Source organism: Meriones unguiculatus, chromosome 4, assembly GCF_030254825.1.
Source record: "Meriones unguiculatus strain TT.TT164.6M chromosome 4, Bangor_MerUng_6.1, whole genome shotgun sequence".
NCBI classification, from domain to species: domain Eukaryota; kingdom Metazoa; phylum Chordata; class Mammalia; order Rodentia; family Muridae; genus Meriones; species Meriones unguiculatus.
The window spans coordinates 61,951,764-61,979,676 of record NC_083352.1 but is presented as its reverse complement, the minus strand read 5'-3'; the positions used below and the strand labels follow the sequence as shown (position 1 = coordinate 61,979,676).

Below are 27,913 nucleotides of genomic sequence, written 5' to 3'. Positions count from 1 at the left end.
CACATTAAACTCATTGCTTTAAGTTGGATTTGTGGTAACACTACTTTGGTCTGTTGTCAGTTCCTATCTGGAGTGAGTATACGTTTGTCCCTCTCTCCCCAACAGCAGTATATGACACAACCTGGTATCTCTGGCTATCGCCTGCTCTCACCCCTGGAGAGTACCCCACTTTACTTTGTAATAAACTATATGCCCCATATTAACAAGAAAGGAAAGTAAAAGAAAGTGATGAAATTAAACCTGTGGTGTTGACAATTCATTTTTTTTTTACCTCCCCCTCCACCAGGAGGCTAAGTGAGAGGTATAGAAATAAGGGTAACCTTCAAAGCATAACCTTCCCTATTTTTTTTTTAAATATGGACTTGTAAATGTTTGATTTACAAGGAATAATTTAACCAGAGAAAGCAAACTATTTATCTTTCATTTATCGGTGAAAGATGTGACAGGTGGAAATATTTATTCACAGTCTCTCTGTGCTAAGAATCAGGGAGGTTGGGATGGATTAGGTCTCACCTGAGGTCATAGGTAAGGCATTGGTCACCAGCTTCTGCCCATTTCTCCCTCAGCTGTGAGGGATTGCTCCCATGCCCAGAGCTGCAGTTCTGAGCTCCAGTTGGTGCCCCATGGTCCCCCTTGGAGTTTTACTCATGTTAGTTTCCCTGAGTGCTCCAAGACAAGCCAACAGGAAAGAGGTCCCCAATGGAGGCTGCAGTTCTTAATAAGCTGATTTCTTTTTTTAGCACTTTCTTACTCACACGGGCTTGTGAGGGAGAGACTGCACACCTGGGTGTTAGTGCGAAGAATCAGCCGTCACTGGAGCAACTCTGGAAACCGATCCGTCACCGTCCCACTATTCTGTGTATCTGGGTTAGTCTACAGACGGGGAGTCCCATCTAGAGCAGTGTGGGAAAGAAAGAAAGCTGCGAGATGCGATGACCCTGCCGGTGCCCTCAGGGCAACACTGGCTCCCTGGGAAGTCTGGGCGTGTGCACTGTCAGGGGAGCCCTGAGATTGCTGGGGTTCATGTGATCCTCGTAGGTGAGCAGGCCCCCATTACAGCTTACGTCACGTCTGTAACTGTCTTCTATGACTTACATTACTTCTATGACTGGGCAAGTACAGTGGTTACTCAGTCAAAATTTGCTGACTGAATCTGGCCTAAGAATTAAATCTGATTTCCCTAGAATCTAGAAGGGCTAAAATGATACAAAATGATGACTTAGTATCATGATAAAATGTTGTCAATTTTATTAAAAGCAGATTTCATTTCATCACACAGGCGAATCTCTTCTTTCGAAAGCCTATTTCAATGCACTATTTCGTCAGAGTAAGTTGGCTCAGTGAGACAGATGATCACTGAGGAAGACAGACACAAAGTTAGCACCACAAATCTACGCAGCAGGTAGCCGCAACAGCCTTTCCAGTGTTCACAAGCTCTCTTAAACACCCGCACATATATTTACAGCCAATAAATAAAATTTAAAGCCAAAGTATCACTGAGATATGTACGTATATATTGCAATGAATTAGCAATAATGGGGATGCCAGTGACAAATTGTACATCATTTTATTGTTAGAAATGACTCCAAGTCTGATGAAATCAGTCATTTTTGTCCTATATTACATAGGTACAACTGCCTTTCTCCCAGCAGGGGCTAACATTCCAGCATATCTGGAACCACTTCTCTGGCATGTTCAGTACATCCCTTGACTCTTTCCTTTCCAAATGACACTGAGTGACAACTTCGCTCGTGGGGCTTGGCATGTGGGGAGGTGTTCAGATACCCACACATTTCACAGTTTGTGTTCCCAGCAATAGCTTCTGAGACAGAACTTCTTCAACCCTTTATATTAATATGCAGTAAAAGCATCCTGAAAATATGAGATCTAGTTCATAAGTAATTGTTCACTCACTCTTGATTAGTTTTTTTTTTCTTTTTATATAAGTAAAAGGGAACAGTGGCCAACTGCTTGGTGCTTCCTGTGGCTGCTGCAACTGAGGACTCCCTTCTTGGCACACAAGTTTGCAAGCATTGATATGCACATTTCCTCGTAATTTCAGCTTTTACATGATAAAGATGGTCCTGATCTAAAATTTGTACATTGCATGGTGAAAAACTTGAACCTGATCACATCTAAATGTGAAATTAACATGATGTGTTAGGAGTATGAGAGAGGTGGGGCCGAGATGATTCTCCAATGAAATAGTAGCTATTGGCGATTGAAAGTGTTCAAGTTGATGAAAACAAACAGGAAAAGTCTGATGATAAGATTATGGTGTCAAGCTTCCAGCATGCAGGAAGCTGAGACAGGGGGATTGTTGAGCATTTAAGGCAGGCCTGAGCTACAGATTTCTAGGTCAGGCTTGGCTCCAGAGTGTGACAGGGGAGACTTTTTCTCAACAAAGAAAAAGGAAAACAAAAAACCCCCCTAAAATCAAACTAGCCAATATTTTCGTTCAGCTCATTTTATGTGTCACCTGAAGATGAGCTCATTTTCAACATCCACCCAGAGAACAATGTTGAAGTATAACACAAATTTTTAAGAGGTGGAGGGATTAAGCCTTAAAAATCCAAGTCTATTCAGAATTACCCAATCTAGGTTTAGTATCTCTGTTGACTTGTACTTTGTCATGGTGAGACCATGGCTCAGGACGACTTGAGCCCTGTCCTCCACTGTCCCTGCTTCTTTTCTTTTTTTAGCTACATTCCAATGTTAAAAGAACTATTTTAGAAGGCTAGGTGTTTCAACTGCTCAACTGCTAAAGAAACGGATCTGACTCATGCCACCAAAAACATGGTCTATATCAGACTTGGAGAAAACTTTCAAAAGGTCTCAATTTTAAAACCTCAGAATTCTAATCAAAATAAGAGGCCCTTACTAGTTCTAGGCCATGACCAAACAGGTCACACAAAGGGGTCTTATATTATTGGGAACAAGTGATTCCTTCTTAAGGGATACAGGACGCCATGCTTCTCCTGGCTGCTGTCCCCTGATGCTGGAACACATGCCATGGCCACTCGACCTCACCCTGTATTAGCCACCTTTCAGTATTTTAGACTGCCTTCTAGTCAACTAACAAGATAGAGCTGGGATTAATACTCAGGAAAACCCACTTTCAAACACCCAACCAAGGGTATTTTTTTTTTTTAATAAAATTTACTTCATTTACTTCGGTCTTCAAAGAACTCATGTGCTTTCTTCTCTTGTGGGTTTGTCCAGTGTCTGAGGAAACACAGAAGAAAGGCTATTTAATCATCTGCTTTGTCTTTTACAGATCCTTTCTCTCCCCACCACTGCTGTGATGAAGTAGTGTCCAAGTGACATTCAGAACAGAGCTTGTGAGATGTGGATGATAGATCTGGAAAAGTAGCAGTCTCCTGGGACAGTAGACACACTTGCTGTGTGTTAGTAGACACACCTGATGCATGTTAGTAGCCTCCTGGGGCAGTAGACATGCCTGATGTACATACAGATGGGCCCCCATTTGAGCATCATCTTCAAAGGCTAGGTCACGCCGTGGTAAAAGTCACGAAGCTTTCCTGTGCTCTAAACATAACGAAAAGCCTGCCTCGTTCTTGGAGTGTGAGCCTTCTGAGGAGTTAACAGGGGCGCCAGACCGACAGCCTGCTGAGTTGAAACCCCTGCACAGTATCGCTAGTCTGATTCACAACGACCTCCTAAATATAAAGCATATTTCAAGAAACAGCTGCCTCTGTATCTGTTGTTTATAAATCCTATGAGCAGGTTATAGACACATTAGGCCTTCACAGATAATTTCTTAGAGTGTTGACCGAATGCTTCATAAACAATTGAGGGCATTTCCTCAGATTTTGGCTTTATAGTTATAAAAGTGTTTTTGTTTCTATACACTCATATCTGCTCAAAGCTGCAGAAGCCTGGGGGGAGGTAGGTGTGTGTAAGTGTCCTCATGTGCACATCTAAGTTGTTATACTGGAGTCCCTTGTTTTGTTTGTTTGCTTAGTTTTTCGAGACAAGGTTTCTCTGTGTAGCCTTGGCTGTCCTGGACTGGCTTTGTAGACCAGGCTGGCCTCAAACTCATGGAGATCTGCCTCCCAGAGTACTGGGATTACAGGTGTGTGTCACTGTGCCCAGCTGTGCAGGTAAGTAAGAAGTTGCCTAAGATCCAGGATTCATAAGAGGCAAAGCACTCATGGCTTAGTAGAAATTTCTCCCCTTAGTTAAGAGCCATGTTGCCAGCTTAATACCAGTAACTATTCTCCATACGAGGTTCCTCTTGGGCATTCACAGTAATGTTTGGGGCTCATGTGGCTGCTTCTTTTTATTCAGTGCCATAATTGTATGTTTGTGATGGGAAAATATACAAATGTATGTATAGTGAGAAAGTTTATGAATCAAGTTGTTAATCACATATCAAATGTTACTGATAAGGCCTGTTTGGTTCCTCTTTGTTCTTGTCTGGTTTTCGTCATCTAGCCAGAGTGAGCATATATAAATAATATTTAAGAAGACATTTAAAAAGAGGTCTTCCACATAGCAAATGCCTTTTTTATCTCCCAGTGATTCTGTGATCATCCTTTGTCGTTGTTTCTGTGTCACTGCCTTTGTGGCACTATCTAATATTCTTCCTTTAATATGTGTAACCCATTAGCATTTGGAGTCTGGCAGGGGAGCGAGGAGGTATGAAAACAGCATATCCTGAGAGCTTGGGAGAGGAGACGGAAGGTCACATGCTTGGTCTCCACTTAGCACTGACGTGCTGGAAAGATTCTGTTGCCAGCTACCATGTGTATTAGCCCTAGGGGTCATATAGGACAAGACCAGCTGCTTTGAGATAGAACAGTTTCCTGTACTCATTGCATTTTCTCCCCAGCTTTGGGGTTTTGGCCTGGTTTAGTGTCTTCCCCTGGTTCTATGCCCCAGAGTCTTTGGCAGTTGGAGAAAGAATGTGACTGTGTGGCTCCGGCTGATAGGAAACGCTTTCATCTTTGGATATATCCCAGGAGGAGCTGAGCCCACAGCCAGGGTGGTCCCTGCTCCTCATTTAGCATCTACACAGCAGACAGACGTGAGGGAGTAGGAAATGGAGAAGTGGACTTGTGAGTGGTTCAAGAAGTAAAGTTTGTGTATCTGGGATGAAGGTCAGCATGGTTCGAAAGGAAAAGAAGTGTTAAGTGGTTAAAAAAACAGAAGCAAGTGAGCATAAGATAAGAAATTAGGACTAAGAGAGATGCCCTAAAGACAGAGCACAAGAGCTGCACGCAGGGTGAGCGCGAGGCAGGTCTCCTCAGGATGCTCAGAGAGCTGCAGTTCAAGATGCTCACCAGCCAGACTTCTTCAGAGACTTGTCATGGCACTTCACAAACACTGCGGAGTCCTTTCCCTTCTTCAGATGAGATACTTTCTCCCTAGCACAGAAGATGACCCTGGGGAAGAAAGTAGATGTGAGCATGTCACACAGGACAAGAAGAACAGCTGTTCAAAATGGGGGTTCTGTCAAGACCAATTAGATCTTACATGATCACAGTTCACTGCGGTGAACTTTCCGACAGACCCTAATGTGCCACTCAGGTCATGTCTCCCTCAGAAGGTCCGAGCAGTAGAGGCATTACAGAACCACTTCTAGTATGTCAGAGGATTAGGGACTCGGCCTTCAACTACTTTAGGAACAAAGGCTCTGCAGAATTTTTCTATCCATAGCATTTCTTAAGGCTTTGTATAAAAGTAAATGACAAAAAAAAAAAAAAAAAAAGAGTCCTCAATTTTATTTTAAAGAGTTGTTTCTATCAATGGTATCGTTGCAAAATTTCTAGACAGGTGTGTGTGAATATTTTAATTCTGTGGGGCTCTTTACGCAAATTATTTTATAGATATGTGTGGGGTGGGGCTGAGAATCTCCTACTACTTGGAGAGTTTCTTTTAGCCCTTAGATGTCAGCATCTCCAAGATCTGGCCCACGTTTTTAAACTATTTTGTGTTTGCAAGAAATAGTGCTACACGAATCCCGAGATTGCCTGCTTCTGGTCCCAGCTCCTATTCCAAATAACTGTGACCAGTTCAGGGCTTATACAATTCTAAATTGAAACACAGAAATATTACAGGCGGAGCATTCCCAACCCAAAAATCTAAATTCCCAAATGTTCCACAATCTAATACATTTTGAATACTAAAATGATGCCCCGAGTGGGAAATTCCACACCTGGCCTCGGGTGATTCACTGTAGTCAAAGTGCAGCCACCAAAAAAGTGCAAATGACTTTCAGACTGTTTTGTATCAGAGGAACGTGGAATACTAGTTGGTCATAATTCCTAGATATCTCATTATATATGTGCAACTATCCCAAGATCTGAAAAAAAAACAAACAAAAGCAAAGCAAAGCAAAGCAAAGCAAAGCAAAGCAAAGCAAAACAAAAATCCTAAGTGTGAACACTTCTAGTCTTCCCCAAAGGAATAGGTAGTCAACTATTTCCTCTGTGTGGCCATCAAAGAATATTCTGGAATAATTAAGTAGGTCCCACAGATAGTTCCACCTGTATGTCAAAGGCTCCTGAAAGGTTTTGCCCCAGGTACGGACAGAAGGCTGTGCAAACGAGGTGGAGAACATTCAGGTCAATTACTTTTTCTGAGTCTCCCCCGCTTTCACCCGGATCCTCTCGATGACGAAGCCGGGGCTGCTCCACCAGTCCGACCAGCTGAAGTAGGAGTCGCTCTTCCACTTAAGCTTCATCATCAGCAATTCTCCGATGTCCACCTCCGTATAAATCAAGAAGGAGTAGGTTTTGTTTGTGGAGACCTCAGGCCTGAGTGAAAATTTCATAAATTTGGTTACTTCTGGAAGTCAGCCTTTTCTCCTTCTGAGATGTAAATAGCTTTATTGTTTGGATGATATTTTAAAAATGCAAAACATGTCCAAGATGAATGTCAGCAGCTTTGGCGTATCTTAAGGTCCCACACTCCTTTTCCTCCTAACACTGTAAACTAGTACAGTTCTTAAGGAAAAAAGGCCATTAGCCAATTTTCATTTCCATGTATACCTTTTAATTTACACATTTGTGAGTATATGTTCACTTAGTTACAAAGAACATAACCAGTCCTCTACTCCACTCTGTTTTCATCATGTTTTACGTACTCTGCAATAATTCTAATTTCTAGAGGAATATTGATTTTACTGATATTATGAACCATATGACCTTTGATGCAATGCTAACTAATACCCAGTTTGGGCTATTATGTATTCTATGATAATAAACATGCCACACTTAAATTTTTAAAAACAATCTATTGAGTATTTGTTCAGGATACACTATAAAAGAAACCAGCCTCTTTCTTGTAACCTTAGCTATGGAAAATTATTTCCTCATTGCCTTCCTTGCATTGAAGGTTCTCACAGCCAACAGTATAACCAACGATGTGTGTCCTGCTCAGTCACTTCACAGTCACGGCATTTTACTGACGACATTTTCTCTAGCAATCTATCTATCTATCTATCTATCTATCTATCTATCTATCTATCTATCGATCGATCTACCTATCTGCCTACCTATCTGTATGTTTGGATGCTGGGACCATATCCAAATGTTAGATAAGTGCTCCACCTCCCCGCCACATCCATGCTCCATAATGTTAACTCTTTTTTTTGGGGGGGGAGGGGCGGAGGACTTAACCACTTTATCATTGTTTCTTCTTCTCCTTTTTTTTTTAAATAAAAGAAACAAAGACTTGAGATATTGAAAGAAAACACAAAGCAGAGAATGAACAAAAAATAAAACAGAGATTAGAAAACAGTATTTTCTCACACAAAATGGCACAAGATCTCTGTTATTTCTTATTTCTTTTTCATCTTTTGGTATTTTGAAACAGGGTCTCTCTACATGGCTCTGTTTATCCTAGAACTCACTGTGTAGACCAGGTTGGCCTTGAACTCACCGAGCTCCACCTACCTCTGCCTCCCAAGTGCGGGGCTTTCAAGGCACCATACCCAGCTAAATTGTAATTTTTTTAACTATAGTTCTATTCATGCGGTACTGTGCACCTCTGTTTCTCAGACCAAGGGCTTTGCCAAGGAGCAAGGCTGACACCTAGCCACAGGCTGCAGGTGTGCCCAGAGATACTCACAGGGTGAAGGGAATGTTCTCACTCTCGGCCACTGTGCCATACAGAGAAATCTCGAAGGCCTGGTTGAGCTGCCTGTCACTCTCAGTCCCAGAAAAGTGAATCTTGACTTGGTAATGGAAGACTGTAGGGAAAGACATTGGAACAAAGGCATGTCAGTCTTCATGGAGACATTATAGTTCCCAAACAGTCAAGCAAGTCTGACCCATAGAAGACACCCACAGGTGTCTTCTGAGCACCCAAACAGGAAGTACACACATTGCGCCATCTGACGTGGCTTGGAAACACTTTCTGTTGGAAGGTTTCTTCAGTGTGGCCATAGTGCATAAAAGAGACCCACCTTGTATCTGAATTGCCAACCTGGATGGAGTCAAATTAATAGCCAGCCACACCCAGAAAGCTCTCTGTGTTCTCCACTTACCTCAGCCACCGTATATTTCTACATCGGTACCAAGCATTTTCAGCATTTGCTTTCTGTTATTGCATTGCTCCACCTTGTTTCTTCCCATTTCCTGGGTACTCGACCTCCCCCCACCCTCATCACATCTCATTCTATTTCTCTCCCACCTGCACAGGCTGGTGTGTGGCACCAACAGTACAGTGAGTTCCTTTAAACCACCAGAAAAGTCCTGAGTTTGTCTTATAAAGCTAGGTCCCAAGCTGTCCTGAAGTAGGAAGCACACCAGGAAGCAGGAACTTGAACTTCCGTATCTCTTCCCTGTTTTTCCCCACATATCCCTGAGTCTGAAACACACCTGCTGTGACTATGATGGTGTCACTCAGATACTGGTCTTTTATAAGCCAAGACTCCTATGCATAGTTTTTATTATACTGCTGTCTATTGAATGTGATTTCTCTTATGCTGAGACCCAACATTTTAAACTCTAATGGCAAAAAGAGTGGCAAAATTGGGTTTTGATGTCACTTTGGATGTTTATTTTCCTGAAAAACATTTCAGTGCATTTTGTTCTGATAACCTTTATTTAGCTATTTGTTTTAAGTGTGTATGTGTATGTGTGTGTTTTAAGACAGGATCTTGTGGAGCCCAGCTGGCCTCAAACTCACTGTGTAGTTGAAGATGGCCTTGAACTCCTGCTCTTCCTGCCTCTACCTCTCAAGGGCTAGGATTACAGGTATGCACACCTGTGCCAACCTCATAGCTCATTTTATAAGGAAAATCAGTAGCTAGTTAAATAAAAACAGAAAAACAAAACAGCCTGCAAATTCACAGCTGAGCACCGGGCTCTTGCTGGTGTCGGAGTGAAGAGCTAGATGGAGTGGGTCTAGTGGAAATCCCTCTGCATTAACAGAGGCACAAGGGAGGGTTCAGGACTTAGCAACATCCCTTCATTAACTTTATTCCAACAGATAGACCGAGCCCGTGATAACAGAGATGGCGTTAATCAATTCTCCCTCCTCCCCACAGCTTCCAACGAACCTTTGTAGGGCATCTGAGAGCGGGTCTTCAGGTACATCTTGCTGCTTCTTTTGGCTCTGACCTTGTTGATCTCGTAGCCCACATTGTTGCAGCGATTCTTCCTGCAGCTCAGGCAAAGCCCTTTCTCAAAGGCTTCCTTGGAGTTGCACCTGTAGGCCTTGCTGGGGTTTTCCTCATTGAGAAGAGAGTCAATGAAGAGATGAATGGAGCGCTCGTGGGAGCACTTCACCAGCTGGTCCACATCTGGACAGAGACATGGCAGATACAGTTCTTCAGAAATCGCCTTGCCCTAGTCAGACTCTCCGTTAGGATGTGTTCTTGGTGGCAGCTGCTCACCTCCCTCCATAACTGTCAAGTTGACTGGCAAAAGTTGCCAAGCACTTTTGACTCTTGCCATCTTATATTTCTGTAGGTTTATAAAGCCATACTAGACAACATCGGAGGTGAATTTGATTCCCTCCAGCTTAACACAAGCTTCCCTTTATTGAAAATGTCTACTGAGCATATGTGCTCCTAAAAGCACGGTTCTCTAAACTGCACCATAAAGGGCATAACTGTTCAACTGGTAGTAGAGAGGTCAGTGGACAGACCTGGTCCTCGCCATCCACCTTGTTCGAGACAAGGTCTCTTGTTTGCCATTGTGTGCCCAGGCTGCCTGGCCTGCGAGCTTCCGGCATTCTCCTTTCTACCTCCACCTCACTGCGGGACTTCCAGGATTACAGAGAGACACTGGTGCATCTGGCTTTTACATGGGTTCTGTGGTCTAAATTCAGGCCCTCACACATGTGTGGCAAGTGCTTTACCCACTGAGCCATCTCTGTCCCCACAGTGTGTATACCGAAACCATACACCATGGGGACAGTGAACAGGATACAAGGTCATTGAGTCCGAAGCCTCAAAACTCACACCTAAGTGTCTTGTGTCTCACTCACCTCCAAGGCCCCTCTCTGCAATCACACGAATGGCTTCTCCGATGTTGCATCCTGGCTGGAAAGTGCCTCCGTTGGGGTAAATGTCCACGTGCCCTACTGGTTTCTGGATCCCGATACTTCGGCCAGGTGACCCCCTGGTGAATGTATGTAAGACGTCCACGAAATCCGCGTCATCAGGGGAAAGGCGACTGGGGGCTTCTGCGTACTCAAAGTTAGGCCCAGCTGGATCCAAGCCTTGGTGGCAAAGAAAAGGGCCCCCATAGGTTTTAAAGTCTGCAGTAGTTCAGGCCTCAGGTCAGCATCCTGCTCTTCTGAGTGTAACTCAAAGCCTCTTTCATTCGTATCAGCGGCTTGCCTTAGCAGTTGGACCTTTCAGTGACTAAGAGTCAAAATAAGTAGGCACTGCCCTTCTAAAATGGAATCTCTCTCACTCTCTCACTCACTCCCTTGCTCTCTCACTCTATTCTCCCTCATCCCCCCAGGCTAGCCTCAAACTCTTGATCCTCATGCCTAATGTTCCATAATGTTATATTCAGAAGTATGCCACTGTAGCCTGCACATTTTAGTTCCCCTACTTTCCACCTTTCTCCGGGATGTTTCCTTTTTTGTTTGTTTTTTGTTTTTTAAGACAGGGTTTCTCTGTGTAGCCCTGGCTATCCTGGACTTGATTTGTAGACCAGGATGGCCTTGAACTCACAGAGATCCACCTGCCTCTGCCTCCCCAAGTGTTGGGATTATAGACATGAGCCACCGTACCCGGCTTCTCCAGAATCGCTTTAAACACACACTATAGCTGCCGATGGCTTTGAACTTGCTGCCTCCATATTTCAAGTGTTAGTATTACAGGCAAGCAGCATCAGGCCAGTGATTTTTCACATCTAGCGGCCTGATGTCTTCTTGCAGGTTATTTCTGAATCCGAGAAGAACTTTAATCCCTGATCAGTTCTTTTTCCTTCTATCCACATCAAACCATTTATAGCCACTTCCTAGATGACTGTCTTATTCCAAATGCTCTCTAGAATCAGTCCTTGTCAGTCTCCCTGGTGCTGAGACTGACAAGGACTGATTCTCTCTCTCTCTGTGAGAGAGAATGACATACATGTGGTCTGCTAGCTCAACTGGAGCAGAGGAAAGTGAGAACTCTTTCTCAGAGGAACGTGTGAGCCTCTCCTACGCCACAGCCAGTAAATGGAAAGCTAGAGGTCAGACAAAAGGCGATGAACATAGGACACAAGCCCCAACACCGTGGACGTGGGTACCTATTGAAAGGGCTCTGGCTCTCTTTCAGAATGGTGGTGCAATTGGATCTTGTGATGAATGAATAAGAAAATGCCTCTTACCAGTGATTCTGTTAACCTTCTTGTTGGTCAGACTTCCTGCCACACCAGCAGCATGGGCTCCAAGGCTGTATCCCAAGAGGTGGACATTGTCCAGGGGGTAGTTAAATTCCTCCTGCAGAAGAATAAATGAAAAAGTCTTAGTGTAGTTCTTGGTCAAACATCAACGCCAAAAGTGATAAAAATGAAAGTGAATATTGGTTTTAAAATATTAGCACTACTATAAGTTAATTTTATACTGATTTAGTGTTATAGCTAAGAGACAAATATTCTGTCATATTGAGATTTTTTTTTCTTTAACAACAGCTTAAAACTAGAATTTTTTCCAGACATCTAAAACTGTATTATTTACATATATATAAATGTATAAATATGTACACATAGTAAATGCATTTATACTTTATAAGTGTATATATAAACTTTTACACATTAACTGCTTTTCCAAATATCCGGCACCCTGTCATTCCTTGAAGTTAGCCAGGCCATGACTAGATCAGACAGAAGGAAATGGGAGGAGATCCCAGACACACGGCTCAGCTTTCTGCATCAACAGATGTGGTGGTTTGAATGTGTGACCTCCATCAGCACATGTATCTGAATGCTTGGTCTCCAGCTTGTGGAACTGTTTGGGAAGGGTTAGGAGGTGTGGCCTTGTCACTGAGGGTAGGTTTTGAGGTTTCAAAAGCCTACACACCATTCCCAGTGTCTCTAACTGCCTGTGAGTACCATGCCGGCCTGCTTGCTGTCACGCTCCCTGCCATGATGGTCAAGGATTCTAACCCTCGGAAACCCTGAGCCCCAAATTAAATGCTTTGTTTTCTATGTTGCCTTGGCCATGGTGTTTTATCATTAAAAAAAAAAAAAAAAAAGTAGCTAAGAAGCTTGGAGCCCAAGGAGTGATCTGATTCTTCCAAGTTCATTTTTGTGACTAGCAAAACAGACAAGAAAAGAGCATTTGTTATGGTAAATCCAATAAACACAGCGTTTGTTGTTGTTGTTGTTGTTTTTGCATTGAATTCTCTGGGTGAAATAACTTGGCCTTGTCAGAGTCCTAGCTTCTCTTTAGCTCCAAAATAATATTCAAAAGTTAACTCCCAGAGTGAGGCCCCAAAGAGAAGGAAGTGGATAAAACCTCTGGACCCTCAGCTACCTCATGCTTTCTATGTCCCTCCAACGGTCCCCCTGCCTCAGTTCATCTCTGCCCCAAACCAGGAAGTTGACTCTATGGGTCTCAACACAATCACCAGGATCCTTCATCTACTCTAAGAGCCAAGCACTGTTTTGTTAGAGGTCGGTATTCTAACGAGAGTCAACACCAGGATACCACACCCATGAAGGCCCGACAGTAGAAAAGGAGGTAGGTGAGCATGCTCTCTTCTCTCTGTCCTAGAAAGCAGGCTTTTCTTCATCCTGCCCACTTGGTTCTGAGCCCCAGCAGATCTTTTCATTGAAACATCAAAGGACAGGGAGGGCAGGATGATTTACTGGATGTACAATCTAGTGATTCTTACCATAACATAAAAATGCCCTGTGAAAATCTGAAGTGCTTCAGAAAACACCTTAGACCTCAGAGAAAAGGCAAGAAAATGAAATAAAACCCAGCCATCTGTCTAGTTCTAGTCAAGAGTTTTATCCTGAGCACAGAGGATAGCTTCTCCTTGTCTTACCTCCATCCAGTTGATGAACCTGGCCACATCATTTCCCACCAGCTTGGTGTAACCAGCAGACACCGGATAATGCTGCTGAGCCCGATACAACCAGTCCACCACAATGACGTTGGAGTCAGGTTCTCTTTTGTACAGGGCGGCCACAAGTTTGGGCACCCAACTCTCATACATTCCTGTCACCTGGAAAGGATAATACAGGATTTTTTCTAACTATAATTCATTATAAATATGATAACAATCTACATGAAATGAGAAATTCAATTAAGCTAGGAAATATTTCCCAGGAGAGTTGAAAGGCCAGGCCTATCAGACATGTCTGTAATTCTAGCATCTCTGGACAATAAAGCAGGAGATAAGTTCATGACCTGCCTCAGTTACAGACCAATATCAAGGTCAGCCTTGGGGAACTCAGTGTGTCTGTCTCAAAAACAAAAGCAGGAAGAGGGCCAGGCTGTGGCACAGTGATGAAGTGTTCAGCTTGCGTGTGCTGAGCCCAAAGCTCAACATTCAAAGCCAAATAACAAGAGAAAGGGAGAGACTTTTAAAGGGACGCAAACACACTGCTTTTCTTATAAAGAATGGTTTGGTGTGCAAACCATTTGCTAAGCATGCTAGGGTCGGTCCCACTGCAGCCAAAGTAAAGCCTACTAATTCTCTGTTGAACTTACAGTATTGTGACAAGTGTGCTTAAAGGCAGCTTTTCACCGAGACCTACAAAAACCAGCCGAGAAATGGGAACCTCGGAGACCCAAACCCACTGGGTCCACTTGGAGTTTTACACTTACGTGACGAGTTCTTTCAGACTCCTACTTTGTTGTTTTGTGTTTACTAGACTGAAATACCCAGACCTGAGCCTTGTTTCACTCCTTGCACCAGACAGACTGCACAACTTTTCACCTAGTTTCTGTGTCCTGTGTTGGGGCAAGGCCAGCCTGAGAGATATGGACTGTAGTTCTACCCCTTCTATTAATCAGTTCTGTAAACTAACTTCAGCTTTCCTGGACACCTGCAGCAGAAGGCTGGCACAGAATAGCTCAAAGCTCTCTCATACGTTTCCATTTGTGACCAGTGTGGTTCCTGATCTCCACAACTATTTTAAGCATGGAGAGAAAGCAAAGAAGAAAAGGTACAAAGGTGATGTCAGTCCACTAAAAACCCCGTTAAGCCTCTTTGAACGTGTCTCAGTCTGGGTTCAGAGTGTGTCTCGGAAGGAAGAAAGCGGACACGTGCAGACGGTGCAACTCTGGAATGCTGGTCCTAAGCACTCTCTTCCTGGCTGCTACACTGACTGTCTTTTGCAGCTCCCATGCCAGATCAGGAGAAGATGGTGTCATTTCTTCAGTAATGTTAACTGCAGTGACTCCTTCCCACCCCACAGTGACACCCAGCAAGTACAAGGCCCCCGTGGGGGTCAGTGGCTCTCCTGATGCGACAGCAGAGGGTCCTGGCTTCCCCAAGTCTGTGCCCTTGAGTGGCCTGGTAGCTTATCTCCAATAAACTGTTTGCTCTAGGTTCTGTTGTACCTTTTTCTATATCAGTGTTTCCAAGTTAGGCAGTCTGGGAAAGGGCAAGTGACCAACCTACCTACTGTTGGGTACTTGTATTAACTCAGTAGCAACTAATCTGATTTTATGGTTCAACATAAAATATAAAAGAAGAAACAAAAGGGGGTTGAAGAAGCTGAGCACCTTTCTGTACCCAGAAAAGGTCTTGTTTTCTAGATTTCTCTTCTTACGAGCCTTTGTCAGACAAGCCTCTGAACCAGAGCATGGTTTGACTGAAGCCAGCCTGTGTTTGCTCAGATAAGCCAGGCCCAGCTGGCCTTATTACGGTTCCAGATGAGACAAGCCCCAGGTGATAGGGAAACACGGCCTGTCTGGCCAGCAACCTGGCCTGAGCCTTGTACCCAAAACACCAACACACATGACATGAAGAGTAGGTTTCCTGAGGCAGTGCGACCAATGGCAGCATCTGGCACTGTGTCTGGGCACTGCTTTAGTCGTTTCATCTTAGCCAGAGAAGGAAAGTCTCCCGGCCTAGCTGATACTTCCTAAAGCACCATATTCTTTCAGCAGTCAGAATGAGATGCATGAGAGTAGAGATATATAGTTGCTTCTCGTGCAGGAATGTGCTTATTTAGCTTAAACTTTTTGGGAAGTATTAAGGGCTATACTAGTTCAGTGCTATAATTGCACATCCAAATAGTCTCTAACCACCTCAAAGATCTTTGCCCTACTTACAGTTTACGTTAGGGACTTAGACTTTCACCATATGCTATGTACCATACTAGGTTCACTCCAGTAAATGGAAGTCTTTAAAAAAAATCTGTATGGATCTGGTTGCTGATATATCCTTAGAAATTATAACATCTGTAATCATAATGAGTACAATAACAAAATCACTTCCATATGTTGGAAGAAATGTCTGTACTGGATGTACATCACTTTTACCTAATTCTTCTCGTCGGAATTCAGTGTCTAGCTATAGCATTCAAAAGTTGCATCTAACAGGAAGATGACCCATCTTTAACCATCTATTTCATATAAATTATTTTTACTATGTAATGTAACCTGCTCACTAGAAATTAAAAATTGTAAAAGCAAATTGAAGTATTTACATAGAAACAGCATCATGTAAGCAACTATTTGGCATATTTGGGAGGGGCTATTTATGATTATTTTAAATAAGTAGCCTTAACCACAGCTTGTACTTTTCTTCCTATCCTTTTTATGTGTGTGCATGTATCTTGTGTGTGGGTGTGTGGGGGACAGCCTGAGGTGCTGTTCCTCGGGAGCTGTCCACCTTGCTTTCTGAGATGGGAATTCTCAATCTGGAATCCACCAATCAGCTAGTCTGTCTTGCCAGGCAGTCCCACAGATCTCTCTGTGTCTGCCTATGAGAGCATGCCTCTGTGCCTGGCTCTTTGTTTGTTAAGTGGTGGAATAGGACTCAGGTCCTGTGCTTAACAGGCAAACACTTTATAGACCAAACTATCTCTGTAAGCATTTTTCCAGTCTTCTTCAGACAGTTCCTTGATAATTTCCCTTAAGTTTATAATTGGGGCAAATTGGAAGAGGGGCCTTAAAGAAGTCTAGTCCAAGGTGTTTGTTTTACAGTATGTTAGTAAGCTGAGGCCGAGACATGACAGATGATTTGATCACATCACAGAGCTGGAGAACAGCCAAGAGGCACCTGAACAGCTGCTCTTCTGCTCTGGCTTTCTCTTACTCTCACAGGTGACCTTCAGGAAAGGGTCTCTGATGAATGAATGGGTCAATGAAAAAAAAATTTCTTCATTCTGGGTGAGCTTATTCTGTGGGTATCAAAATCATGCCAGGCTTCCACTGGCTCCTGAAACAGTCACATGCCCTTATCCAGTGTTGAGAGGAACATCCTTTTCCCACATCCACAGACACTTCAAGGGTAGCAGCCAGGACTGTGTTGAAATAAAGGTAAGGACCAGCCAAGGGAAGAGTTCATAAACCTGGGACTATAGGGTTTACCATGGACCACGATGGCCTCTACTCAAGCTTAGAATGAGACTGTCAGAGAGCAGAAAATACTGATTATGGGTTTCCAAAAGCAGGGATCTGGTTGACCCTAACCTATTCTTTCTTCCAAAACCACTCTTACCGTCCAGCCATGGATCACCACAAAGGTCTTGCTGCTGTGGTTGAAATGGCAGTTAGACACAGTTTCTGCTACTCCAGGAATAAGATGGCATGTATCCTCAGCTGTGTCTTCAGGCGTCCTTAGAGCAAATTTACTTTCAATGTCTGCGAAATCTCTTCCCCCTACAAAAAAGGAGATTGGAAGGATTATTTGGTTTTACTTGGGATTGACAGGTTTTAGACTCACAAGCAGTCAGTGCCAACAACACTCTTGATTTTTCTAATGCAGGTTTTCAGAAATGAATAGGGGCATGTGCAAGCATGAGGACCTGAATCCAGAACCCACATAAATGCCAGGTAGGAGTGGTGACCTGCCTGTAATTCCAGCCTCACAAGACAGAGGTGGGCTCTTCAGAGCAAGTTGCAGGAACAGCCATATTGGTGGGCTTGGGTTTGATTGTAAGACCCTGCCTCAAAGGATAAGGTGAAAGAGTGATTAAGAAAGACACTCTTCATCAACCTCAGGCCTCCATGTTCACATGTACACATGTATGTCTACACATATGCAAACGTCATACCCTACCACACACATGCACATAAACGTATTTTTAAAAGAAAAAGATGTGGATTGGAAGAGAATGACTGATGTCCCAGTGGTGACAGCATGGACAGAGATGATCTTCACTGTGTGTTAAGCAATCTGACTGCCGGCCTTTCTTTCAGCCCCTTTCCAGTTAGGGAGTATGGGGGTATATATTAATTCAAGCAAGTGAACTACTATGTGGAAATTTCTTAATTTCATCGTTTCTCAAGTGACTTGGCAAAGATGGGAAAGAGAAGGTGACTGGCACTCATGACTACTTGTTCAAGTTCAAAGTTTATGCTCCTGGAGGACACTACCCATAGACCTTGTGTGGAGTGGTTGCTCTTATGTTTCAAGTTACTCCACTTTTTAAAAATGTATGATTATATTCATCTGAAGTTTTCCCACCACAACTCAATCAGACTCATTTCAAGAAAGGACTCTCCCCCATTATCAGAATTTAAAAGAAGGAAAGTCGGGAAGCTGAGGACACCCTTGCTATTCTAATGGCTACACATGCTGTTTCAAGCCATTCTTGAGAGCGAAGAATCCACAGACATCATGGCATGGGTGAGCCATGTCAATACATTCCCCAGGGAGCTCTCCTCCTCCTTTCGTCCTCAGAATGTTTCACACATAGTTAGAGCTTTAAAACTACAGAAAATCTTAGCTAGGTGGTGGTGGTGCACGCCATAATCCCAGCACTTTTGAGGCAGAGGCAGGTGGATCTCTGTGAGTTCAAGGCCAGCCTGGTCTACACATTGAGTTCCAGGACAGCCAAGAGAAACCTTGTCTCAAAAAACCAAAACAAACAAATAAGTAAATAAATAACATTAAACCTGGCTGTAGAAGGAGCTTGCTTTTGTTCTAAGTCTTAAACTGGGTAAGGAAAGGTGAACCTAGATTTTAAAACTATTGACATATATCTAAATGCTGATAACTCTTTTTTTTTTAATTTATTTATTTTATGTATATGAGTGCTCTATCTTCATGCACACCTGCATGCCAGAAGAGGGCATCAGATCATATTATAAATGGTTGTGAGCCACCGTGTGATTGCTGGGAACTGAACTCTGGATAAGAGCAGACAGACAATGCTCTTATCCTCTGAGCCATCTCTCCAGCCCTCTTGCTGATAACTCTTAACGATTATCTGTAGAAAGTAAAAAATTGTTAAGTTGCTGATACAATCAGGACCTTTTCAGGAAATAGACCACAGAGGACTTAGAGAAAACTACTTATTTCTTGGTCAAGTTATAGACACAGCCCACCTAGTTACTATAAAATATATATATATATATATATATATATATATATATATATATATTTGAATGGTTCTCTTTAAAGTTTTCAGGAAATGAACAATTAAGATAATTAAGATACTACCCATGTCTCAATCTATATATAATATATATATTATATATAACTAAAGGTTTGAAACCTCTGCTGTCATGCCCAGAAGATAGGACAGGTGTACTAAAGCAAAAGTACAGATGTTGAGATTGGGCTTGTCGTGTGGTCAGCTGAGGACTGGCCATCATTTCCCTTTTTAAGGATTATTTTTAAATGCTGTGGTTCGTTGCTGACTGATTCAATATAAGCAGTAACTCAGTCATGCATGTGCACACATACAAGCAATCTCCACTACCTAAAACACAGGAGATTTTTCTAACTCATTTCTGAAGTGATTATCTTTGCTAGAAAGGATGAGTTTCACAGTAGTTGCTAAGTGCTCTAAAAGCATTTATCCAGCTAAGTGACTGTGCTAAACTCCTCCTCTTCAAAGCTCTCAGTAACTCACTGGGCCCATCCTGCCACCAAGAATCTGTGCAACCTCACATCATATTTGATGATACAGGCTTTCTTCTTCCTTCCAGAAACACTGTTAACCTTTCTAGCTGGTGAAAAAGAACATTATGCACATTTAATCTTATTAATCTGATTCTGCTAAATAAGTTATTTTATTTTTAGAAACTATTTTAGAAAATATGAAAGTACATTGGCCTCACTAGGTTCCACCTGTCTCTGCCTCTAACAGTTCATCCTCCTCTCTAACAGTCTGATTTTGTGTTTGATTACAAGTCTTTGATTTTAGCTTTATTACGTTAGTGTATTTATCCAGCATGTGTGCATACACACACACTTGCCAACCACACATGTGCGGAGGTGAGAGTCCGCTCTCTCCATCTACCTTGTGGAATCTGGGGATCAAACTCAGGCGGTCAGGCTTGGGGTAGAGCCTTCATCTGCTGAGCCATCTTGCCAGCTTGCTGATCAGTCTTTCTCAAGCAGAGGCAGCTGAACAGCCCAGCAGACACTCTCCCCTACTGTCTGCTTTTGCACTGCTGCATCAGAAGAGTACCTTGGACAACTCCAGAAATGCCACTCTCTTGTGATCTCCTTTATCCTAGAATTAGGCAATGGCGTGGCCCTGGTACTTCTGTTGGCTTTGAAATGGCCATGGGTATTCTGTGAAATTATTAAGGCTGACTTTGTGTGTTTCCATGAAAAACAAAAACCCAAATCTGTTTAACAAGGAGATCCATAAGGCCCAGTTGGATTCTGTGTAACCAGTACACCTACTGGAGCCAATGCTGGTTGAAAAACAAACAAACAAACAAACAAAAAAACCCCAAACAACAGTAATTTATCCACCATCACACAGATTTGCACAATGAAAACTTTCATTTTAGTTTTAATGAGAAGGTGTGTGTGTGCGTTTTTGTGTGTGTGTGTGTGCGTGTGAAGCACATGAAAATTGTGCTGCTTAATGAGCTAGGCAATCGTTTCAATTTTATGTTAGATATGAAGTCACAAGTCTTTCTGCTACTTAGTCTGTGCAGGAGGAATTTTTCATATTGCTGGCATTTTCTGTCCTTTAAGAATGGCTCAGAATCCTAAACATCAGTGTTTTCCCAAACTCTGTGGTTCCCGAAGCAGCAACTGAGAAGAACATGAAGAGACAGGTAAGAAGATGGACCCAGACATGGTTCCGTAAGTAGACTTCATCATCAAGGTGCACCCTGGGTGACTACAGAAATGGCAGGTGAGCTTGAGCTAATCTGAGGTGACTGTTGCTAAGGAGACTAGGAAATGTATCAGCGACTCTGCATTCATCAACTAGGCTGTCTTTAGCTAGGTTCCTTGGAAAACTAAGCCCACGCTAGGAAACAGAAGGGGAGAGGACAAGAGGGAGAAAAGAAGGAAGAGGAGGAGGGACTGAGGAAGAGAGGAGGATAAGAAAGAATGCAGGAGAGCGGAGGTATGTTCTTTCAAAGTCTCTCCATCCTGAATTTGGCCAGCACGTTAATGCTACCCTGACAATCAGAACCACCCAGACATGTCCTTACTGAGCACCAGAGTGAAGTGTTTGTGTTGGCAAATCATAAGGGTCTGTGTTTCCTTTACTATGTAACCTTCATTTCCAAGTTTCCAAAAAGGCAGCTCAAATGTAGTATACAGCAAAGAAAAGACATTTGTCTTGATATGGATAACAGTCCCAGAGATGAAATTAGGCTGAGTTAAAGAACCATGGAGAAGGGTAAGGTTAGATGGAGGGGACTGAACCGGTCGGAAAAGGAGCAGCACTGAGCGTCTAGCGAAGCAACAGAGGAAGACAACAGATGCGGAAGACAGAGGAACGCTATCGGATGAAGAGGCAGCAGCTGGTTGAGAACTCAGCGGTTTTCTGAGAAGCCACACGTACTTATCGCGGCGCAGCATTGGTGATGGTAACGCGGACACAGGCTGTGGTCAGAGAAAAAAGGAACAAGACAACCCGGAATGTGGTATCTCCTCGGCTGGACAGTGGCAGAACAGCAACAGTCAACTGAGTATAAGGGTGTTCTCTATACCAGCAGGGAAGTCATGCTAAAAATACACTCCGTAAGAAACTGAACATCTTTCCATGCGACTCCTCCCCCACTTGTCTCCCCACACCTTCCAAGGCAGCCATTAATTAGTCACTCCCTTGTCAAGCTCCCTTCCAGTGTCGTTGGCTTCTCCGCTGCCATCGCCCACTTATTTAACTCTGCTGTTAACCTGCAGGTAAGCGTGGTGGCTGAAGGAAAAAGACAGCGTGGGCCCTCTATGCTCCCTCCCTTAGCTCTGCTTTCCTGGCTGGGGCCAGGAGAGGCTCCTGGAAAAAGGCGCCCCGGGGCAACGGCTCTCATACTCATACACTGTTCATGGGGTGAAAGGGAATCAAGAGTGAACAAGGAAATGGAGAGCCCAAAGGGGAGCTGAGATTTCGCCAAGCTGCACCTTTCTCACCTTCGGTAGAAGAAGCACGCTAGGAAAGGAGGGTAGGGAGAACGGAAAGAGAAGATGAAGAATTTCATAGCTGCTTAGGAATAATATCTCCTAATACATTTTATTGATAGGAAAATCAGATGCTGGCCGAAATCCAAAATCACTATGCAATTACTTAGGTGTCCATTTAAGTCAAATGGAACCCCGGGGCGCTTTTAGTCTTGCCAACTTTCCTAACGTTAGAGCTCATACAGCTAAATCCAGAAGAGTGACACTGAGCAGCTGAGAAGCTGGGTCCAGAGCGTCTGAAGGAACCGACAGCCAAGACGTGGAGGACCTTTTCTGTGGGAGTTTACAGTAAAAGCCATGTTATGCTGCGGTGTGCTTTCTGAAATGGGAATGGAAAGTTTGCTCCTATTTTTTAAACCAGAGTTGCAAAGCGTGCGTGCGGAAGACACCCTGCCTCTGGAGAGGCAGAATCCAGTACCCTCAAACACCCGAGATGCTCGTCTGCCACGCAGTGCCGCGGCGTCTGTGAGAGTCTCTCTCCTTTGATAACTTTGCAAAGACAAGTACATGCAGAAATAAAGCGAGCTTTTAACCGCAGTCAAGGACTCCACAAGACTGGGATCAGGCTGCGGACGTGCCACCTTAGAGCTCCTCTAGGGGACACCACCCTCATGGCGATTCCACCAGCAGCAGCACAGGGAAACTGCAGCCTCTTTTTATGGCTGGGTTGGTCACTTTTTGAGTCTCCGCTCTGTTAGCTCAAGCAAGGTTCAAGTTGCCAGGCTTCTCAACTGTGGGCAGGTCTAGACTTCAAGGCCATAAAGAAATTCGCAACTGACCCTAGTCGCCTCCTCCAGGCAGAGACAGAGGCAGCGCCCTGGAGGTGACTGCCTTTGTGACCACAGTGGCGGCCGCGACCTCCCTGTGGCGCTAGCAAACCCCACGTGCTCTCGGGCGAGCCTCCCCTGGGAGCACGGCAAGCACACGGTCTGACCTGGCCACCCCAGGCCGGAGGCTGCAGGCGGCTGGGGGCTGGGCCACCCTTTCCGGGTTTTCTCCGGTGCTGAGCCGTGCCGAGCCCCGAAGCGCGTCCCTGCGCAGGAACGCTTGCGTGACCCTGGCTCCCAGGACTTCGCGCCACGCAGTCCCCGGCACCACCCGGCGCTCCCACGGGAGTTCGCGGCCCTGCGCTGGGAGCGACTGTGCCCCGTGCGGTCGGAAGGCAGACGAGCCGTCCTCCCACCCCTACCCCTGATGGGGCCGCCTTCGCTTAACCCTTCCTGCCTCCAGGGGGGTCTGACCCCTGATCGCAGCCAAGTTAGGGTCACCTTGGCCCACGAGCCTTACACTCGGCACCACAGGTCCCTAAGGAGAGGTTACGGCAGGTCACCAATGCTTCGTCCGATCTCCGAGTCTCTCCAGTCCCACGCATCACACCCCCAGCCCTTCCCTGCGATGGCCGGCGGTGGGAGAGAACCCGGGAGAGAGGGAGGGAGGGAGGGAAGGAGAGAGAGGAGCGGGAACCGGACGCAGTCCCCGCAGCGTGGTCAGAGGCTAGGTCCCTCCTGGCTCCTCCTGGATTCTGCCCCGGCCGCCTTCCCGGGACGCCCTTCCCCGCTGCGCTCGGGAGTCGCAGCGCGCGTCCCTTCCAACTTTCTCCCTCCCATGCTCGGATGGAGAGGCAGCGGCCGGGCCGTTCTGCAGGTGGAGGGGAGTTGGCGCGAAAACGTACCGTCCGCCGCGGCCGCGCCGGTCAGACTCTGGAGCCACACTCCCAGGGCCACCAGGAGCAAGGCTTTGCTCTCCATCTCCCGGGGCGTCCTGCTGCTCTGCTGAACTGCGCGGCGCGGGAGGGCGGGCGGGAGGCGGGCGAGCTGGAGGCGCCGGAGGGCTGCAGCCGGGTAGAGCGCCGCCAGGCAAGTCAACCTCTAAAGGGGAGGGCAGGACAGCTAGAGGGGGCAGAATTCCCGGGCGGAGGAGGAGGAACGAGTGTGACACTGTTCCCGCTGCACAGCTGCTTAAGTGACTGGAAATATGCAAATAAGCCTCATCACCTATTGGTTCTAAAATCATAAGTTGGGGGGAGGACTCTAAATTCACTTCCAAATATTTGAGCAAACTGTGACGAGGCTCAACGGTGCCAGCGAGAAGAAGGGGAAAGGGCAAGAGGGAAAGCTGGCTTGTCAGTCAGGCTCCGGTTGCCTACCCTGAGGAACCCGCTCCCGAGGGACCCGTACAGAGGCAGGGAGGAGGGTTTTACACTAATTTACGTTAACTATCCGGTTTTATGAATACTTAATAATGATTTTTATTTATGTTAAGTGTCAGTTTCCCGAGGGGAAGTTTTGCTCTTAAATGACATCTGCCCAGCACTCTGATCCCTCCCTTTTTAAAAAAAATCTTTGTTAAATTTGTGAGTTTCTTTCCACCTACTGGGCGCCCCACCCCACCCCGCCCCACGCGCCAAAGGGACCTTAGGGTGCATATTGTTGAGCGTCTGGTGCCTGCAAGTCTGCTCTTTATCGTTGGCAATATAGATTTCCTTCTGTGTAGAGGAAAAGGCCCACTTGCTTCAACTAGTTTCCAGTTTTTGTCTTATGTAAATTGTGCTCGATCCTCTAATTTTGCAAGAAACTCAAGAATAACGTCTATCTCCAGAGGCAGAAGGTCATGGTCAGATACTGTAAGAGAATCTGGATTCTCAGTGGAAGAAGCCATTCCAAAAGACAGTCTTGCACCACTCCAAGCCTACGATGACAGAAAATAGATTAGTGATGGCCCAGGGTGAGGGGAGATGGAGCGCGTGGGGGGGAGGGGGGTTGCTGGAGGAGGGGTGATAAAATATTTTGAATTCCATTATCTTGATTATCATTGTACAACGCTGTAGGTTCATTAATATTGAATTACACTTGCACGGGTGAAAACTGAGTTTTTTCAAAATGGATTAGCACATGTTTGTAGAATAAGAAGAAAGAGGAAATCACATCCTTTAGTGTGCCGGTTTGCAAGTATCTTTTTTTAAACGAAAAAAGTGCTGATTGGCTAGAGAAGACAATAAAATTAAACTCAAAAAAGAAAAATCAGAATCCCCAACTGGCTCTCTTTACTGGTCTCAATATTTTTAATATGGTCCTTTCTCCATAACACAACACAACACACACACACACACACACACACACACACACGCTTGTAGGTTAAAGAGATAAAAAAAACTACACAGTTTAACACAGGCTTTGCATGAGCAGTAAGGTGCAGAGATTTCCAGGAAGAGCTAACACGGAATTCAGCCTGGTAGAAAGAGGAGACAAACTGGCTGTTCTCCAGGGCACAAGTGGTGGGCAGGTGGGTGTGGCAGCCACACTCTCTCGTGATTGGTTCTGCCGGCCTTGGTCAGGTGCCCCAGTTCTCCAGGCAGACGCTCACATGAGCTCCAGGTCAGGCTTCTGGGTGCTCTTGACAAGTCTGGTGCCCAAACCTCCACAAGGTTATTTGGCTGTGCATAGCCTGAGGCTTGGCTTTTTCAAAACTTGACTTTTCCTTTGTAATGGAGCAAGAAAGGTGCCAAGTTAAAAGAAGCTGGGCATTTTTAAATGTTAACAAAAAGAATACTCTTAGGGTAGGACACTTGGCATCTACTATAGTTAAAATTATTCTAAGTAAAAACCCTAAATCTGTGTAGCTTACAAAATATTGAAGTATTAGGTGTAGGGAAATGCTGTCTGTCCATCTGTCTTCCTGTCCTGGTTTTGATTGACTGCTTGCTATTTGCACGTTGGGCAATTTTTATCTCCTCGGGTATTTAATGATTCTAGCCATTACAGAGCTGAATAATATTCCCATACTACAGACAGGAGAATTTGAAACTCCCCAGAGATTAAACAGCAACATCCTGAAACCACAGGGTGTACCTCCTCTAATTTGGTTGTCCAAGGAGAGAAAGGTAATGTATTTGCTGTGCTCAATTTTAATACTTTAATTGCAAGCCAGAAAGGGAAGCAGACTTTTTTTTTTTTTTTGTCAGATTTTATTCTGTGTTTTCCTTGCCAAAACTGAAATATGATGGACTGTCTAGATGGGGTTGAAAGAGCATCAGTGCTAGGATAATAGCTAGAAAATGCATCGAATGTGAGAACAACGTGGCTAACATAAATAAGATGTAAAAATGCAAACTCATAAATGTGAAAATATTTTAAGGCTGAAGAGATGACTTAGTGGTTAAAAGCACTGGTTGCTCTTCCCCAAACCCACGTAGGGGCCCACAACCATCTGAAACCAGAGGCCAGGCATCTGATGACCGCTTCTAGCCTCCAAGGAACCCAGAAAGTACACTTACATACGTGAAGGCAAAACATACACTCATACATGTTAACAAAATAAAAAGTTTTAGGTCCATTTTAAATAAATCTAAATAAGAAAAAAAATCAAGATGTTTTCTCAAATTTTCATAAGGGCTTTCCTGCCATCACCCAGGGTAAAATTGCAGACAGCAGGGTTGGGGGTTCAAATTGATCTGAGCAGCGATGGTGAGCCATAAAGTGGTGAGAAAGAGACAAGCAGCAGCTCGGAATCTTTAGTGAGAATGAGAATGGAGCTCTTTCCTGGGCAGCCAATAGGCTGAGGTTTTGGCCTGCAGATCCCCTCTTGACTAGTCCCTGCAGGGCGCTGTGTTGAAGAATCCCAGATAATGTAGCTCAGACAGAAGAGCGTCTCTCTGGCAAAGCTAGTGTTGTGGCTAAAAAAATGTCAGAGGTACAAATAAAGAGTGTATTTAGCCAGTTTCCCACAAGCCCAGCAGCGCCCCCACCCCCACCCCACAGTGTTTGCTTGGGGCTTGCTGCGTGAGGTAAAGCGTGGGATTGCTTCAGACTGTGAAGTTGTGGTGTAAGATGATCTGGACACAGCGAAGGATTTTTTCTCTTGAGTTGGGCATAATCACACAATGCCCACTTCCTAAAGCACGAACAGCCAACAATAATAGCAAATATATAGAAACAAACTCATATGTGAGGAAGGATATCAGTACACAGCTTTGTCTGAATAAAGGAGAGTAAAAGCCAAGTTTTAAAAAGAGAAGCTCCCCCCACCCCAATCCGTAGTGTTGCAATGGTACTGTTAACAAGGTTGTGTGGAGGGAAAGGAGGGCAGAACACTCCAGATGCTCGGAGAGGCTGCAGCCTTTCCTCTGAGACAGCTCAGAAGAAAGCCGGAGTGGCGGCGCACGCTCTGATCCCAGCCCTCAGGAGGCAAAGGCAGGCAGATCACTGTGCGTTCGAGGCCAGTCTACAAAACGAGTCCAGGACAGCCAAGGCTACGCACAGAAACCCCATCTCAAAAAAAAAAAGAACTGAAAAGGATGTCCCACCAGAGACACTGTCTCTAGGCCATGTTCATTTATAAGCAGATTCCTTCCCTTTTCTAAGAATGAAACAAAAATAGAAATTTAAGTCTATACAGAAGGCCAGGTTTTAACATGAATACACGAAGTAATGAATGCTCAGAGATAATAGACTCCACCACAAAACCCAAGGTTGTCCTCACACAGCAAAGGAGTTGCTTGTGGCGCCCCCTGCTGGCTTCATGCTTATACCACCACATCTCAAAAACGAGCTCTTCTTTAATGTGATTATTCTAGATGTTTACTTTAGCATACAAATTAAAGGATTTCATTATAGAGTTTTAGTACAATGTGACATTAGAATTCGCTCTAAATTTTCTCCATCCCGTTGTTCTCCTCCATCTTTTCTGCCTCATATTGGTCTCTTCTGTCTCTTCTCCCCTCAAATGGTGTCCCCTTCTGCTTTCATGTCTCATATAGTCTATTACCCTCTCGTTTCCTCCATTCCCTCTTCCTAAAAGTCTCCTCCTCCCCTCTGATGATCTCCTTTCTACACTAATGATACATACACAAGAGAGAGAGAGAGAGGGAGGGAGGGAGGGAGAGAGAAAATGACAGAGACAGAGAGAGACTCGCACACGAGTATATTTAAAGCT

At 44.6% G+C, this 27,913-nt stretch overlaps 1 protein-coding gene across 1 annotated transcript; it reads right to left on the bottom strand.

Annotated features, from left to right (window-relative positions):
• Positions 1-1,225: 1,225 nt before the first annotated feature.
• Positions 1,226-23,917, bottom strand: Lpl (lipoprotein lipase). The gene is made up of 10 exons (XM_021628040.2): positions 23,655-23,917; positions 17,102-17,262; positions 13,469-13,648; positions 11,805-11,916; positions 10,465-10,698; positions 9,533-9,775; positions 8,098-8,218; positions 6,600-6,782; positions 5,307-5,408; positions 1,226-3,225 (listed from the first exon to the last, which is right to left on the bottom strand). Coding segments are annotated over exons 1-10 (1,413 nt in total). The 5' UTR covers positions 23,731-23,917; the 3' UTR covers positions 1,226-3,224.
• Between the last annotated feature and the right edge of the window lie 3,996 nt (positions 23,918-27,913).

Excerpts from the sequence above, each read along its gene's own strand:
- Lpl (XM_021628040.2), bottom strand. The coding sequence starts at position 23,730 with ATGGAGAGCAAAGCCTTGCTCCTGGTGGCCCTGGGAGTGTGGCTCCAG. Across the intron at positions 10,699-11,804 it reads GAAGGTTAACAGAATCACTG|GCTTGGATCCAGCTGGGCCT; the intron begins GTAAGAGGCATT and ends TTTGCCACCAAG. Across the intron at positions 6,783-8,097 it reads GAGAACATTCCCTTCACCCT|GCCTGAGGTCTCCACAAACA; the intron begins GTGAGTATCTCT and ends ATTTTCACTCAG.